At 37.9% G+C, this 19,138-nt stretch overlaps 1 protein-coding gene across 3 annotated transcripts in view; it reads right to left on the bottom strand.

The window, feature by feature from the left end:
* cntfr (ciliary neurotrophic factor receptor) overlaps positions 1–19,138 on the bottom strand; it is a 214,718-nt gene that overhangs the window by 9,709 nt on the left and 185,871 nt on the right. For all 3 annotated transcript variants that reach the window (XM_079363681.1, XM_079363680.1, XM_079363679.1), the window contains exons 8-9: positions 4,894–4,962; positions 4,596–4,716 (exon numbers count right to left, since the gene is read on the bottom strand). In XM_079363681.1, the coding sequence (XP_079219807.1) occupies positions 4,596–4,716; positions 4,894–4,962 (190 nt within the window). The remainder of the gene's footprint in view (positions 1–4,595; positions 4,717–4,893; positions 4,963–19,138) is intronic.

Genomic DNA, 19,138 nt, shown 5'->3' with positions numbered 1-19,138 from the left:
CTCTGCTGACGTGATTCTGCCTCACATATAATTGTTTTATTTGTCGAGTGCATACTAAAATATATCTTCATTGATTTGTATTTTTCCATCTAATTTGAAAGTGTGTATCACTTTAATCAACTAGCTTTTAAGCAAAACATATTTAAAGGGCATATCATTACAAAGTTAATTGAGCACCGGAGACTCAACAAAGAACTCGGGCAAATGTTTGGCCATGAACAAATAATGTTAAAGTCAGTTATCCTCTGATATGGCAGCTCTATTTATCTGTAATGACTTCCTGGTAAAGAGGTTGCAAGCAACGTTTGTATATAAGGATGCCTTGTCAACTATGACACGAGTGTCTACTAATAAAGCACATCTCTGTGCCAGCGCCAATAGTCTCGCAGTTGTATGGTGCACCCCTTTTACCAAGGGCTACTGTAATGACATACAAGATTTTACGTTAGATTTTTTTGACAATATTTGTTAAACAATTTTCACAATATTGTTTGCATTACATTTAAAGTGCACAAAAAAAATGCTTGGTTTCTATTGTTTCTTACTCTTCTCATCTACCTGGACCAGGTTGACAAAATCCACATTGATAAACTGCGTCCTGAGTTATGGAAACTGCAGCAAATCCTGAAGTCCCTTAAAACTGATATTAACAAAACAGTTGTACTTTTGTTTAGGCCTAGGAAAAGAGATAGATACAAAGCACGAGGTGACAAAGTTAGAGAAAGAGTGATGGATCAATAGAGAGAGAAGTCAGAGGAAACGGAAAGGACAAAGACTGAAAAGGTGAAAGAGAGAGCTGCAGGTTAAAGAGAGAATAAGATGGAACGACAGAACAGGACAAGCAGAGAGAGAAGGGAAGCAGAGAAGCCGCAGCTGGATCGAGAGGATGCATGAGGAGAATCCCAATAACCTCCTGTTCTTGTGCTGAGAACAAGACAAATACACTGGGTACTGACTCAGTGATAGCGTGTGTGCGATCACTTGTTTGTGTGTCAATGTGATATTATCCTGGATGTGTTTTTTTGTGTCAGGCAATATTAAAGCAGGCTTCATTTTCTGTGCGAGCTGTTTAGCGTGTGTGTTGTATGTTTCTCAGCATGCATGGGCTGTTTCACTGAGTGCTCATCACGTGTGCAGTACACCTTATGACAGATAGGAGTCACTGTTGCACCTTAAAACTGTTGAGACACGTCACTGATCAGGTAAAAAGACAAAAGAGGACAGGTCTACCGGGGATTTCAAATTAGGTTCAGATTTTAAGTAAGTCATGATTTTGAGTTAGATTTTTTTCATCTTTGCTGAGCTATTTGATGTGAAATAGTGTTGCATAGTTGAATAATAAAAAACCTCAGCCCATGCTAAAGTTACTTTCAATGTGTGGTAATACAATGATTACATTACTCACACTGAGATAGAGGCTTTCATCAGTGTACAAGTGCAACAACACAACCATTTAGCAAAATCCGGACAACAAAACAAACACAAAAAGGCCAAAAGTCTGAAGTTTGTGAAGTCTGAATTTTGTTCCTGTTTTTATTCTGTATATATGGCCAACTATGACATTGAACAACAAAATTCACCAACAAAATGTTTTAAGGTTTCCTTTTCATTAATGAATTGACCATTTGGACATTAGATCCACTTGGATGCCTGAGTGACAATAATACTGTGGCGCAGTCTGCAGAACACAGTCATACATTATGGGTTTTTAATTGTAACAGTAAGATGGGCAACAGAAGAGACAAGATGTAAATCTTTAGTTAAGAAGTTCTACCCTGTATATGAAAATGTAAAAAAACTGTGAACTGTTATGTGTCTAAGTTATTGTCAGATGTGGGCTGTACTCGGCCGATTGCGAGCCAGAAGGGATTTATTTTTGACATACTGACAGATCGTAATGTCGGACATTTTTAAACTTGAAGCGGTCAAACAGATATTTGACCGAAGATTTATTTCTCCACATATGATTTAAAAATGTTTTTTTTCCCCGAGTAAAAAACATTACAGACAAGAGTTGCATGAATCCCAGTGAGAATGTGGGACATGTTTTAAGATTCAGATTTTCTTTTCTTTGTCTTTCGAAAATGGAGAGAGCAATCAATTGTCTAACTTCCACAACTTGAAACTCTCAGCTTTTTGATGAAGAAACGTGTCTAGGGGGTGGTCCCAATTAAACCACTGTTAGATTGGCTTATGGAAGAGTAGAGCAAACTGCAATCCTTAAATCACTTTATAACCATAAACACAGACCTTCATGTTCAGAAACAGTATTTTTCATTAATATACTTCTTGCTGTTTCAAAGTAAGTATTCAGCAGCCTGTTATGAAGATGCTGATGCTGAGCATGAACACTCCCACATTCGCAAGATCACAGCAGGATTGCAATTTAGAAAGTGCAAATGAGTCAAATTCACTTTAAAAACTGTCAATCTATTTTCAGTGTTTATTCATTCAAATGATGTCCTTCCATTCGGGGGTTACTATTCCAGAGTGGTCAGAGAGACATGCTCAGAAGAGTGTTCAGGCTTGGAATGGATGTCTTATTTTTCAGAGATCATCAGTGCGTTGAGAGATTTCGATTTGACAAGCGAGCCGCCCTTGATCTCTGCCACATGCTGAAGGGGTGACAACTAGATAACTCCCAGAGATAGCTTTTGTGTTTGTGTGGTTGTATGTGTATGCATGTGCATGAGCGTGTGCATGTGTGTGAGTGTGGTGTGTCTTTGGAAAGACTTGAAGATGTAAAAATCTACAATGAATTTAAGTAAGATTACCATTTCTCATGCATACAAAATGATAGAAAACGTGGTGTTGTTGCAGTGTAAGTGAGCCAATCTCAGCTTGTAGGAGAGACGTGAGCATTTTTAAAAAGATGTTTTTCCCTGAGGCGATGTTCAGGCGCTCAGGTTGATGTGAGCCGATTTGTCTCGAGGCTGCTGGATCTTATTGCTCAAGCTGCGATAAAAGTTCAAGGCTATCAAACGCTTAACGTGTACTCAATTTAATGATAAAGAAAGTTATTAGCTAAACTTAATTTCATACCTAAGTGGTTTAGGAAATGTAGTGTGTGACAGCTGCAAGCACAATGAACAATGGTTTAAAAAACAACAACATTATAGTGATTTTTACAGCTGATGGACAAAGGGACAAAAAATGAAAATGATCAATTCTGCTAACTCTGTTGATGTCTTTTCCTCTAATGTCACGTTTCTAAGCTTTACCATTGAAACAGACATACATCTAGAACCACCATCAATAGGATAAACTCTTACAAGTAACTTGGGGTTCACATAAACAATTAACTGGACAGTGCAAGCTGTTCTTCCGGAAGAGACTCAGATCTTTCAGTGTCTCCTTAAGACCTTCTACCATGCAGAAGAGTGTGGCCAGCACTCTTCTTAGATGTGGTGTGCTGGTGGGGTGGCATAAAGACTGGTGAGGCAAGCAGGAAAAACAAGCTGATTAAGAAGGCCCGCTCTGTCGTTGGCCTCAAACTAGACACTTTGGAAACACTTGCTGAGAGGAGGATGAAGGACAAAATCATCTCCATCCTGGATAACTCCTCATACCCTCTTCACGACGAGCTGCAGCAGATGAGCAGCTTCTTTAGCCAACGCTTCGTCCTCCGGAGTAAAACAGAACGCTTCAGGCGCTCCTTTGTTCCGACAACCATCAGGCTGTACAACAGCAGGAGGAGTGGGTCTGTTTTCAGCATGAATATGAACATCAACCCCATCATGCCAGACCACGTAGCTAACTAATATTGTTTACAATTTATTGTTACTACTATTATAAAACTCTAAACTTTATACATTGCACTGTAGTACATAATGTTATTTATGGTTGATAATGTTATCATACTATTGTATTATATTTTTTATTATATTTATATTCTATACATTGCACTGCAGTATATAACTGAATATTGTATCTATTGCACTATATTATATGATAATGTTGTTTACATAACTCAATGCTTCTGAAAACACAACACCTTAAATCATAACTGGCTTTTCCCTAATCAATACATTTTCCAACCTCTATGACTTAATACCGGTAAAAACCACAAAAGTAATATGGTCAACCAGTTTAAATGTCACCGGCTTAGCATTAGCATGTTAGCATTGTCATTTTTCAGAATACTAGCACTGAACTAAAGTCATCACTGTTCTGAAAATACAGCACAGCAGCTATGTCAGAAAAAATGTGCCTCATGTTTTTGTATCGTTGTTCTATTTTCATTTTATTATAATTTTGCAATGTGAATGGAAGGCATTTCTGTCAGCCTGACTTTTTTCCACAATATTTCTTGACTGAAGCAGGGTGATTTTGAAAGTAGATACAGTATCTTGTATGCATAAAACAAAACTTTATCCCTGAGAGCTCAACTAAAAAAAAAAAAAGAAGTTCTTTGTAACATTGGCAGTGAGGACTGAATGCTGTTTCCAGAAATCTGAATGTTCAGCTCTGAAAGTTCTGGTTCCAAGAGTAATAACTTTCTTTGCATTTATTTTGAGGCTCTAAAAATATGTAGCTGGGCTAACTCACCAACTTTAAAAGCAACCCTTAGGCAAAAATAAAAAGTAGAGACCTACCAGTAGGAAAGTCCACTTCAGTTGTTGAAGTGATTGGCAGAGGATCTTCAATCCAGGGTGTAGCGTGGACAGCCACACTCCAGTCACTCCATGTTCCAATCTCTGTGTCCTTTGCAGCCACCTTTTTAACACCAAAAGAAATCAAGTAAGTTGATACCAGATTCAATCTATGGAATTAAAAATCTATTTTAGATTGAATTCATTGGTGATTCAAACAGTTGGGTTAAAGGGTGACATTCATGCCATTTTATCCCTCCCTTAGCTTTGACAAGCTAATTTTGAACCAAACTTTTTTCACCTGGATAATGTACTCCTTCCCAGCATAGGCATCGGTTATGGTATGGAAGGTGCTATCAGATAACTCCACCTAAACAACAGATGAAAAGAGATTGTGTGGTAAGTTTAAATCAGGAAGAAGGATACTTTAAAGTTTGCAATACATTGGCAAATTTAAGTTATCCTTGAAATTTTAGAGTAGTAACAGTGACAACATAATTTATAACTTAAATTAACTCATTTCATAAGGCTACAGAGCGACCTCTATGTGGGATCCATGGTTCTTTTAGGATATCAAAAGTTCCATCATGATCAATTATAAAAATTGTTGGCTATAAAAGCAATGCAGTCTGGAAGTCCAACCCTCAGCCCATAGAGGTCTAACCATAAATTATGTGCTCAGTATAGCATTCCTAGCCTGAGACTTTAATGTTTTATGGGTGGTGGATGCAGCTGCGCAGTGAAGGATATGATTTTATTCAGTGTTCATTTATTTACCACACACCCTTTATTATTGTCCGAGCATAGTTCAAGTTTGTTACTTTATCCTTGCAGCGTTTTACATCTTACTTTTCAATTGATTAAACATCCTTGGCCTTGCAGCCCTTCACACATACAGTACCACGACTCAGGCACACATACAAAATACCAGTGGCATAATTGATGATTATACCAGAAAGCCTTGGCATCAATGCTACATAATTTTGTAACACAATACAATGCATGCCAACATTTAAAAGCCTTTTGTGCACACTTTAATTTGCAGAGCGCAACATAGAATGAACTAAATGTTGAGTCATCGAGAAGAGCATGGGAGAATGATTTGCTTCCTCCCTGTAATTTATGGTTACTGGTGTGTGTGTGTGTGTGTGTGTGTGTGTGTGTGTGTGTTTGCCTTAGGCCCGTGTCTGATTGACTGGAGGGAAAAAAACGGAGAATGACGGTGCTGCCTTTCTACTCCTGAAGTTGTATTTAATGATTTACTGACATGCCTGTTGCCTCCTGCAGTCTCCCACAGCCGGAAGCATGTGCGCGCGCGCGCACACACACACACACACACACACACACACACCTACACACACGTCTTGGGTATTTGGGCTGATTCAAGAGCCTGGAGTTATATGTAATAATTTACTGTTTTAACTTAGGAAGATGTTTGTTTATTGTGTCAGCTGGACAAAATTAAATGGGCACACACACAATCAAGCATTTTCAACATTTAATAAATATTTTAACATTTTACTGACCGGCAGTGGTGATTGAGGTGTTAATGTGACTGAATCACTTTGTTAAGTTATCTTAGATTATGCTGCTTAATGTAATAGTGTAATGCCTTTTATTACATCAACTAATTTCAAATTCTTGTATGGCTCTGCACGTGTTCTTCGCATTGACGGACTGTGAACAAAGAAACACGAGTTATAGCTTTAATTTTCAGTCATAATTTGTTCTCTTTATCAGAGAACAAACAAAGATGGTGCCCAATTGGTAACTTTTTCTTTAGTCTTAACAAAATGTAACCCTCATTTTACTAGATTTCTCACTGTATAATGACATCCAGCAATTTATTGGATGAAGTTGTTTCTTTTTAAACCTTCCCATAACTCCAGACTTTGTGGGGCCCCTGGACACCATTTTTATTGGTTATAATAAAATGGTGCCCTACAGGTCGTAAAAAAGCAAACAGTTCAACTAGATTATCCTACCTGCGTCGTTTGTTAGTAAATTGAAACAGAGAGCCCATTAATGTCTCTAATTATACCTTGTTGTATGGATAAATCTCACCTGCACAACTGTAGTAAATACAGTACAAGAGATTCAAAACAGCAAATATTGGACTTTTACAACTTACAGTTTTGGTCAAAAGAGTGATGAAATGTAAAAAGAATGATGTAATGTAAGTAATGTATATTATGGAAACTACAACAACGTATATAAATGAATCCTTTAAAGAATAGTATGTGATTTGATCCAAAAAACTCCACACCACTATCTGATTTTTTCCAACTACCCTCTGTAACCAAAGCCTCCAACTGGAGTTTCCCTTTCAGCTGTTCAAAATGCAAATCTGGAGTAGATCTGGTAAATAAACCCTCCGTACATCCCCAGCATCTGTGCTTCCTCTGTCTTCCTGTAATCTTTGTCTCATCGCTCACCCGCTCAGTAAACTTGACCGTTCTTTTTTCAACTCTGCCTTGATCTCTGCAGCCTCGCTCGATCTGCTGTAATTCATGTCTCTCACCGTCTCTCTCTATTCTTGGAAGGAAGTTCAAGCATTATCTGCCTAACAGAGCGCTACATTAACAGGCTTAATTTCATTAGTGGAATGCAATAACAGTGTCATACGAGCATGTGTGCTTTGCATGTTGGTGTTGAGCACATCGTGCATATCTGGATGCACTTTTGTACACACAGTGTGTGTAAAAGTGTGTTAACAAGCAAGGTTGCAGCCTTTGAGGCTAAATCTTCCACTGTTTATGTGTAGTCCAGTCAGCGTATCCACCCATAGCTTCTATCAGCATTCCTTTCTGCTGTTATGTGCATGTGTATGCAACGTGTGTGTGTGTGTGTGTGTGTGTGTGTGTGTGTGTGTGTGTGTGTGTGTGTGTGTGCGCGCGTGTGTGTAATGTGTGTGTTTGCATACCAATGAATGTAGTGTTGAAGCTTGTGAAAGTTAAGCCAAACACGTTCATCTGATTCTGTTTGTTCACCTTAATCTGGGAATGTACCTTTGAGTGTGTGTGTGTGTGTGTGTGTGTGTGGAAATATGCCTCTCCACACTTGTGTTTGTGATTCTTTGTATGCACATGTTTACACTCATGTCAATACAAGTCTGCTGCAGTGTGTTTTTTTTTGTCTGCATTGCTCAACTTGAACTGGCTTTTGTGTGCTTGCACATGTATGTGAGTATATGAGGAGGAGTATAAGGAGTAAACAGCTTGTAGATAAACATTTCCAGAGAGATGGATGTGCCACTACATTGCTAAGTGGCTAAACAGGGAGCAGAGAAAGCGGCACTTAATATCACGTACTGGAGAGTGGGAGTCAAGGTGAGGGTGTGGGGGGAGAGATATAGAGACAGCTGCCAACAAAACAAAAGTGAGAACTTTCACACTGCAAGACAAAGCCTGTATGTTACTGCATCGGTGTCGAGATGATGTATATACACTTGTTGCACCACTTGCGTATGTCTGTGTATTTATGTTTCATATGTGTCTATAGCTCTGATGAATTGAAACCTAAGCTGATGCAAAAAGCTTCCTTTTATTATATGAAGAATTGTGATTATGCATTCGCATGTTTGACTCATTCGCATATACACATACACAAAGAAGAGCAGGCAAACACTCTCAAACACATTGCCACTCTTCAGTCACAAATATTTACATTGCCATAATCTCATCCCATTGCCTCGGAGTAAATATACTGTTTACTCAACCCAAGGTATAATAACAATAACAAAGATGAAACCAATATGGAATCACTGCAGTTTGCCGTTTCTAAGTAATGATCTTGAAATCTCTCCACCCATGAGAATCCTTCTCAGAAAACACATAAACACCATATGTCAGTAGGCTTTAAACACCATATGTGAGCATGAATATTTGACAATAAACTGGAGAAGTCAATATATTTAGGTGTGCTGCAGAAGTACAGAAATAGCACACTTCATTCATCCCAAGGTCCGAATTCAATAACTTAAAAACGAACAACTCATACCCAAGATGCTGCAAAGGAGTCTTGAAATGGTACTTGGATAAAGATTACTCTCAGCTCTAGACTCAACAGCTGCTATCAAATTTAGTTAGCTTCAAATAACTGAATCAAATAACAAATTATTGCAACAAAACTGCTAAGGTAATTCTTATCAGCCGAGATCTCATTCTGCTGAAAGGAGTTTAAGACTGTTCGTAGATATCTGGGCTACTGGAAACAGTATTTGTGATAAAGGGTAGAAAATATATGGACAGTACATTTTGGGTAACTGTGTTATTTCCAAGTATGTTGGTACAGGGCCAAGATACAACACTGCTCCAAAAACACACAGGAAAAAAAAAAACGACTGGGAGTGAGGAAGATAAGGATGAGAAGCTTAGAAATTCACTCCACACCAACACGCCACACAGAGCCTATTGCTATAAAACGCACACACTCACTTGTACACACTCCCCAAGAGCCCTTACACACAAGACCAGACAATGTGAGGGGCAGAGAGAGGAGATGTGAGCATTCCTCAGGGATTGCATAAGGAACTTTGAGAAAAGGAAGTGACCCTTTACTTTTCACACTTCCTTTTTTTCCCTCCCCTGCCATCCTTCCATTTTCTCTTTCTCACTCCATCTTGATTTTATCTCAGCCCTCCATAACCTTCTTTTTTGAAGTGTTTACGGTTGCAAAATTCTGAAAAAACGTTCCCCTTAAGACCAATGAAGATTCTTCAAATCTTATCTCTAAGAAAAAAGCCTTTGCTGTGATGTTGTCGATAATATGGAAGAAAGGAAGGATAACCAATGGCTGGTCTCACCAAAGGTTCAACACTCCTGTAATGAGATTAAATAATTTAATCATGACTTTTATCAGGCGCATAGAACTTGATATACTTTTTTTTAAAATATATTTTCTTTCCAATATTAACGAGAAACACATTCTTGGTTGAGAGTGGGAGGGGACAATGAGCTCAACAAACCAGTAAGGACTGATGAAAAACAAAAAGAACGACTGGTAATTCGGGGAAAATAAAAGGCAGACAAAATATAGAAACAGAGATGCAAAAAGGAGAGAGCCAAAGAAAGAAGAAAAAGCAGAGACACTTAGACATGGAGAGAACTGGCGTCGGTGGTCAGATCTAATCCAGTGAGCATGTCTGTTGTCCTGGAAAGGAAACCCAATTATATGGCACTTCCACTGGCCCGATGGTGCTCTGTGTGTAAGTGTGTGTATGTGCACGCATTGAGAAGGTTGGTCTCATTAGGTTGACTGACAGCTCCCATTTTTCCGCTCTGCGCACACACATATATATGAGCACACAGAAATGACAAATCCAGGGGTAATTTCTCAGACAGTATTTCCCTCTGTGAAGCCCCAATTGCCATAGCAGCAATTACCGTAAAAGGAAGCTAAACCCCCAGCCAATCCAAAGTCCTGAACTAGACCTAGCACCCTTAAAACACGTGTGGTAGCTTTCAACAACACTGACGTGTAGGTGTCTCTACATTAGCTCTGGTTTGTGCTGTCACGCAGACATGTCCAAAATGTCAGACATGAAAGCGTCGAGAGGGATAAGAATCAAATCTGGATTCAACGCCTACTTCCATCTTCCTCTTCCATAACAAATTTAACATACTGCAGCAGAGATACAAACATTTATTTTCCTTCTGATGACAGCTCCTTGGAGAGGGATATGCAGGCCCTTTTGAATGTATTTTACGTTTAACCATTTGGTTTGAGGAGAACCTCATTAAAAAATTAATTAAAGGTCCCATATTATGCTATTTTGGTGGTTCCTATAATTTATACTAAAGTATGTTCACAATCGCTAATGTTTGAAAAATGTGTTTTCATGTACTGCCGCTCCATGCAGCCTCTCTCATCTGCCTGTATTTTATTTGTTCTCGGATATGTCCCGTTCCTTTTCCCATTTTGGGAATGCTACAGTCAGTCCGAGGGGAGCTTGTGCTTTCCACAACGAGCTTGAGAATGGGCTTGGATCAGTGACATAATGGGTTTGTTACATCACACCCATTTTCAATGAGGGGGGCTAGGGACCAATCATTACATGCAGCTATTGCTAATGCTAACAGTAAGAGGTAAGAGAAGCCACCTAAACAGGCATAAGACACCTGGAAAACACACTAAAGAGCATATAAAACCAGAAAAGGGTCGAATATGGGACCTTTAAATTCAGTAATGATAAAAATGAATACAATAAAATTATCTGATGTTTTTATGCAAACAGTCCTCTATTGTCCATTAAGTAAGCAAAGAATTAACAAGAAAACAATGTAAAGAATGACATAAAGTTGACTCAAGCGGATAGTTACTTGGATCTGTGATTTTTAACAAAGAAGTCTTTCTTAAATATTCTTTTATGATGCTGTGTTCAAGTGGTGGAAAGAAAGTCTGACGTCCAGGACTTCTAAGTGGATGTCTAATTAATTGCCGTTTTAGGCAGATAATCAATCCCATAAGACAAATGACAAAGAACATTAATTGTAATAGATTGTGTTGTGTAATAGGATGTCAGTTTGATAAGCTCTAAAAGCTGGAGAAAAAACATAAATTAAATGAAAGAAGATTGAATCCAATGAAAACAGCTGGCTACAGCAGAGTGAGCACTGTGTAATATCGTACTGGGGCTGAACAGGCTCACAGTGGTAATTTCTACTCAACGGTCTCCAAGGCTGTGTCCTCATTTCAATCATTTGTGAGGAAGACTCTAACACAATCATTAATCTCTTACCCAAATCACCAGATAGACATGTTCTAAAATACCCTCCCACCCCCTTGTTGTTTCCTACAGAACTCTGCATGATAAAGATAAAGATGACGCTGACAGACCATGATGGGCTGTGAAACTGCTGTAAGCCAGCTGAACCGCAGTTCTCCAACGAAAGCTCTGCTGCCCAATGGCAGCTGGCACTGCTCATCACAAGTTGTTGCCTTTGGGCAAAAAAAAAAAAAAAAAAGTTCTCTCATTTTTTTAAACATGTCTTAAAAAAGTAGGTCATTGTTTGCACTTTTAGCATTTAAAGGCAACTTTTATTTGCAGATTTCTTTCAGGATACGTTATATGCATTTTCCCCATCAAATGGGTTCCCTTTTGTTCAGCTAGGGGACAAAATTATATAGACGATTTAAATCCTGGTGAACCACTTAAAAACAATAATTAAATAAATATTGCATGGGAGAAACTATTTAAAATATCCTCCAGTGTTTTCTTGGAAGAAGCTAGCCTTGTAAGTCAAATCTTAACAAGTGCTTTTAGTCTTTCCTGTAGTGTCTGCAATGTTCATTCTATCAACATTTTATTGGCCATGAAACACAAGCTCAGACAGGGATTATCCAAGCAGTGCATGTGTGTGTCCTGATAGTGGATAAAAGAGTATGACAGCACCAAGGATTGACATGATGATATAGGAATCAATAGAGGCAAAGGAGAAGGAAGTGCATCCATTCATCTTCATTCACCCTTACAAAACCAGACATCTGAAGCAGCATAAAAAGTAAACAATGACATATCCCAACTGCAGTGTTGAGAAAAGACACAGGGCAGCTTTTTATATAATGATTTCTAACAGAAAGAAATAGTCCCTCCATGTTGTTCTTGATTCCTGCCTTTCAATATTTTCTCCTACTTTGGCTCCCTTCTCTTAAACTCCTACAGCAATTATTTATACTTTCCTTGTGACTTAATAGTAACAAAAAATGTATTAACATTAAAGGATTTATTTTATATATTGTATTAGATGCTGATCACAGTATGCATCTCAATGTGTATGATTATGTAAATGTGAAAGACACAATTCAACTTTGATCTATCTTGACAGCAGCCCTAAAAGATGGCGGCTTTCATATGTGACAGGATTGGATTTGTCGTGTGTGTGCATGTGTATGTGTGTGTGTTAAAAAAATCGGCTATGATAAATGATCTGTCTTTGGCAGTGTCCTTTCGATGGGATGTTTTTCCCAAAACAAGGTCTTTGCATTTATCATGTTCGCCCACAGTTATAAATGGATGGCTTGAGAAACGGATGGTTAGATAAGCGTGCTGCATGGACAGATGGATGCATGGTTGGAGGGATGGATGGTTGGATGGATGGAAAACTAATGTTTAAGCCATAAATGGCTGATAGATGGAAAAGAGGTAGGTACTGGTAGAGAAGCATATGGAAGTGAAAAGGAAACAACGATGTGAAGAGATGAAGTGAGAATGATAAAAAGATGAGAAGGAGAGAATTAGAGGCACTGTTTTACTTTCATGAACGTCAATGTCAGAGTGAGTTGAAAAGCCTCCTATTCAGGGTCAATCTCTGCTTTTACTCTGCCATGATAACAATTTTGTTCAAAACATTGCACAATACATACGCACACAACATACACAACCGTAAAAAAAAAAAGAAACAGAATCCAAAAGCATGCAAAAAGAATTACATAGGGACACACTTGCACACATTTACATTTGGTTGTTTTTGGTTGAAAATCTACTTATTATGATAAACACACACACACACCTACACACACACACACACACACACACACACACACCTACACACACACACACACACACACACATAGAGCTCCAGCTCAGCATTGATTCATCTAAGTGCTTGCAGGATGAAAATTAATTTTGGCAAACATAAAAAGACCTTTATGGCATGGAAGGAGAGAGAGATAAACCATGTGTTGGAGGGAAAAGAAAAGAGCGATAGGAAAGTGAAAAAACAATGACAAAGAAAGGAAGACATGGGGAGAGTGGATGATGAGGGAGATACGTACAAAACAAGAGTGAAGGAAAATGATAGAGCGAGAAAAGGGACAAAGGCAGTGAGGTGGGGGCGGGAGGGTAAGGGAGATTGATGGCTGAGGGAGGATGCAGCATGTCAGACAGAAGGACAACAGAGAGAAAATGTGGGACAGAAAAATGAATGGAAGGCTGTGATGTGCTGGCCAAGCAGACCAAGATTAAAGAAATATCCTGAGCCCATCTCCCTTCCCTGCTCCGATTGATTAATAGTGTCTCTCTGTTTGTCTGAGTTTTTGTAGGTCTTACGTTATACGTACATTTCTTCTGTTGTGCATATACACAGTGTGTATGTTTTTGACATCTATGGGCATACTGTAGGAGGGCAATTATACAAAGATGTTCTGTGTGGGTCTGTGCATATACCACATTAAAAACAATTTCTCGAGTAAAGTAATCGCCTAGAATGGTTGCACTCTCGAATATTTTCAACACAAATCATTTGTTTCAATCAATTTAAAAAACAAGAGCAAGAAACTTTAAGAGGCAAGACAAAAAAAGTTGATCACCGCTTAACAACTTAGTAAATTCAGATTGATGGCATAACTTTTAAAAAATCCCTGGCGTTGGAAAAAAAAAAATCATCCATGCAAATACAGATTTATGGCGGACGCTTGGGACTCTGTAATGACTTAATGAGATTTAATGACATTTTTTTGGATGCTTCTTTTTTTGCATACATAGAATGCCTGTTTACATAATATGGATAATCTGTGACTGTGCGTTCATTGTTTTCACATGTACACTCATGCATATGCATGTCGGAGCATTTGGAAGCATTTCTATGTATATTAATCTTTACAATTAGAAGAACAAGATTGGTTTCTGTGTACATGCATCTTTGTCTCTATGCATATGATTATTTTTGAGTATAAACATCTGTATGGGCATGTGTCTATTTCTGTCCGTGCATATTTTTGTTCGTGTGAAGATCTGCAAGAAATGTGTGTGTTTTCAGTGGGCTGGAGTTCAGCATCATCCCCAAAGGGCAATTACTGCGTAGCAGATGTAGTTTCATACCACGCAGAGAACGTTGAGCAATCTGAAATTGTTCTTATCATAGTTACTGGACCATCGCTTTAATTGCAGTAAGAGGTTGAATTCTCGCTCAGTGAAGGGAATGCAAGGGCGAGATGGAGACATCACAGCACATGACCATGGGAAACAAAACAAGTGACTAAACCTTTACAAGGATGTAGATTTATCCTGAAGGGATCATTCTTTTGCTTCTTTGTAATTAACTCTCCATTATTCAATAACAGTTCATGGCACAAGAAGTGCAAAGTCATACAGAAAAAAAAGAGTTTCCTATTGAATGTGGGGAGACTGGCTGCCTGTCTTTATTACATTATGTTTATGAATCATTCAAGACAAGGCCTGAAGAAAAGGCATCATCATCTTTACCAAGTTACCCTTTTTATTACTCACTTGGTGGCAGGTAGTGTTTCAGAAGAAATCAAAGTATGGCAGCTGTGCTTGTCTTGGGATTAAATATGATGAAACCTCCCCATGTTTCTAAGGCATCACACACTGGAAGAATACAACCATAGTACTGAAACTGAGCTTGTTTAAACAAAATACAATTCCAGCTGGGCTTAGAGTAGGGGACAAAAAAAAAATCCAAATTCACAGACCTTTGTTAAATTAACTAAAGCTGTGTGACATGGCTAATGACTTTGTGATCATGTTAGTGATATCTGTGTTTTCACCATCCACTATTTTATGCTGATTCCACATCTTCTGTCAATTCCTTATCTATTCTCCTCTTGAACAATTCATTCATCTTCCTATAACGTGAGCAGCATCACATCACAGCATATAATGTGGGCATCTGGCTGTGGTTTTTTAAAATTGTGCTGAATTTCTAGGGTTGTGTCGTTAATGTGGTTTTTCAATGTGTGCGTGATTTTATATGGCCTTGGCCTTGTTTCCCTTGTAAAAGATTAAATCTCAATGTTGCCTCCTTAGTACTTTTTGTCGTTACTCTTGCTTTCCTCCATTTCTTTTTTCCCTCCATACCTCTCATCTGCCATCTATTCCGCGGTATTCTATGATCAAAGAATGTGTCTCAGACTTACATAGATTATTAAACATTACATCTTTTTTGAATGCAATAAGCACTTTCCTTCCCTCAATCCTATTCTTCATCAATCACCTTTGACACTCCATAGCTTAAGTCCAAATGCTCTCAGGTATTAATGTCTGTCATTATACCGCTTCTCTCTCTTTACTTCATCTACCAGAGTCTGCTATCCATTAACATTTTTCTCCTTATGTGATGCACTCCATCCATCTCAGCTTCAAACTTTCCCATATTTTCTCCTTCTGTCTGACTCTCCATCACTCTAAGTATCTGTGCCAGTCATCCCTTCATTCCTCACGAGGATAGATGGTTTCCTCTCAAGATCAGTCTGATCACACCACTGCTTTCATTTCTGACTCAAAACATATTTCAAAATGTTACATGTGAAAGCCATTCTCACCCAGCTCTGTTGCATCTAACCACATTAAAGCTGAATTCCTCAGCAGTAAAAACCACTTCAATTAGCATTCAACCTCTAAGGCTATAATTAATGAAGTATATATGGAGCCAATAAACAGTGTATCTTATTTTGGCAACCTCATTAAACTCCACTTAATGATTTATGTCACGGCTTGAAAGTGTTAAGCTGAATTTATTTTTTTTTTTTCCCCCAAGCAGCAACTGGAGTCAAGTATATACCATGTGGTTAACTGTATTTAGCTATCATGACCTCCAATAGCGTGCACTCACAAGCTGCCATAATTAGCTTAAATGAATGTTGTCCTCTCAAAGTAGAGCAAAGGTACGCTTGATGTTTTAACAGGTATTTGAAAGAAGGAATTATTAATTGTGTGTATTCATCGTCAACTGATACTGAGTTTGCTGATTTTGATTTCTGGTAAAGTTGGATCTGTATATGTTATATCTGATATAATTTATATTGACATAGAGGCTGCAGTAGTAGCAAAGTGCCTTTAGGGAACATAAATATGCATATTTGAAAAGCCTTCTATGACTCAGGTGTACATACAGGGTTAGCTCAGTGGCTCAGTCAATAAACTTGGCCTTTGGAGTCTTCACTGAAAGTTGGTCCTCCACTAACATAGGCTGATGCAGAAATATATGTTGTGGAAGGGGCCACAACATATCTGTATACTTTTACATCTGTATATTTTTTACTTAAAGTGTCCTTATTAGCTTCTACTGAATGTTATTGGCTGTCAGTAAGCACAACATGATTAAATGATTAGACGGATCGACAAGTAACAAGAAAATAAACTTTGTCAGTTGCTTCTAATATATAATTCTCACAAACGTGTTGCAATTGTATTTAGAAATAGTTTACATGAACTTGAAAGTGTCAAATTCAGACCAATTGAACATAGACATTATTTAATTATAAGCAGTGGAGCTATTTATCACTTCTAACCTGTTATTCAAGTATGGAGTTTGACAAATAAAGATTTTCCCTACTCTGAGCCACACTGCTACAAAAAAAATTAAACATGCATGACATCGAGGCATTCATCAAAGAACACGTGTAATGTACAAAAATGTACAATTTTCAGCTGTCATTTATGGCATTTGCTAATTATGTGTTCTTACCCAATCCAAATATTGACTTAAAGTTTCCAACCTTTCACTTAATGCACCAGTTCACATATTGATTGATTAGTCGCGAGGGCAAGAAGGGAACCTGAGAAGGTGTGTCACAGTTAATCATTGAATAATTGACTTATACTGCAAAGATCTAAGGTGTTATTATAACAACCTTTGTATGTGTGTCTGTGTGTGTGCGTGTGTGTGTGTGTGTGTGTGTGTGTTGAGAAAAGGTGTATGTGTGTGTGTGTTGAGAGAAAGTGTATGTGTGTGTGTTGAGAAAAGGTGTATGTGTGTGTGTGGAGAAAAGGTGTATGTGTGTGTGTGTGTGTGTGTGTGTGTGTGTGTGTGGGAGAGGTGGGGAGGGGAAACCCAGGGAGAGCAAAACATGCATATATGTACATGCATAAAGGTTGCACATGTTTGGCCTTTAAGACATTACTATCACACATCTGGAGGGGACAAAATAGCGTTCACTTTGATCATTATGTCAAAAGAGTCAACAAGCCAGTAGCATATAAAATCTAAAGAGGAAATCTACAGATTTGACAAGAAAGAGCCGGTTAATCCTGATACCTGATTAGGCACTTGAGTAATTCAATTAATCATTTCAATAGCTGTACATAATGACTTACAACTTTGTTTGGACTGGGGTAATACAAAAGAAAAGTGGTGATTTTTAATTTTATTTCTATTTTTTTATTATTATTATATTTTGTGTAGTTTTGTATTATCTGTGCTAGTTATTGTCGATTGATGTGTCTACTGAAACCTCATTATTTTGTTTTAACTCATTTAATTATTTTCTATTGTATTTTCTATTGTGTAACTGTTGTCCTATGCCTTTTCTGTTGTGTATTGTCTAATCCCTTCTCCTTGTTTTTGTACTTTATTTGTCATGTATATCTCACCAGTTTGTCACATTTATTATAAAAAGAATTATAATTTAAAAAAAAAAACTTAACAGGAGAAGATTCAGAGAAAACAAAACACAAAAAAGAACAGTGAGAAAGAACAACAAAAAGGGGGATCACTTGATAATTCATGTCAGTGCATGTGTTTCCATTCCAGTACCTAAAACAACACCTTTACAGACCATTGACGTGGATAATAATAATAATGATGCAATGTTAAACCTTGCAGCTTTCATCCCAGGAATCCTATAGTGGACACATGTGCTTTTACTATAGGAAGGCCCCTAAGGAACTGAACCCACAAGAAGTCAACTACAGTAACATACACCAAAGAAGCTGAACGATTATGTCTGTCTCTGAGGGGATCAAACTGAAACATCTACAGGTTGGAACCATTTACTTATAACTGCTTCTCAGTGGCACATCCACAGATACTGTTATTATCCTCAAATTTATTTCACAAAACACAGCTAAAAATCTTATGGTAAATCTAGATTTACTTCCAAACAATTCTAAAAGGAGTACAACAAAATATAATAACAAAACAAACCTGATTGTAGAAATTTCCCATTTCCTTTAAAACAAAAAAAATACTACAGGGAAATCTTGGATGGACTAAGGCCAACACCACTTTTAGGAAAGAAATACCTCACTTGAGGTTAGGAAATACCAGATAACAAATGATACTGTAATAAGGGGTTTGCAATGTTGACTTACAGCTTTTGGTAATGGAGATGTATCTGGACAAATGTTCATGACCATTTATAACTGTCTCTATTTTTGGCTTAGGAAACACTCATTACAAATGTCAGCCAGATATTTTTTTCAGAACTAGCTATGGTACTCATTAGTAAGAGGCTAATTCCAAATCACTGAGCTCCTTTAAATAAGGTGTGATTAATGTGCGTGTGTTCAGTTTTCACAGGAGTTAATTAGTAGGCTCAGACATATGATTTTATTGGCCCCATTGGATCAAATCTTGTTTTTTCTGACTCAGACTTTTACTCCTTCTTAACTGGTCGTAAATCATACAGATAATAATAATAAGTGATTTTTCTTTGCATGAAATACTAATTAAGCTTAATATGTCCCATCTGCACTCAATGTTCTGAATCATGACCTCAAAGATGAATGCCTTACACACACACATACACACACAGACACACAAACACGCACTCACTCACACACACACACACACACACACACACAC

Source organism: Symphodus melops, assembly GCF_947650265.1.
Source record: "Symphodus melops genome assembly, chromosome: 16".
NCBI classification, from domain to species: Eukaryota; Metazoa; Chordata; class Actinopteri; order Labriformes; family Labridae; genus Symphodus; species Symphodus melops.
The sequence above is the reverse complement of the archived record's forward strand: the minus strand, read 5'-3'. Positions and strand labels throughout refer to the sequence as shown.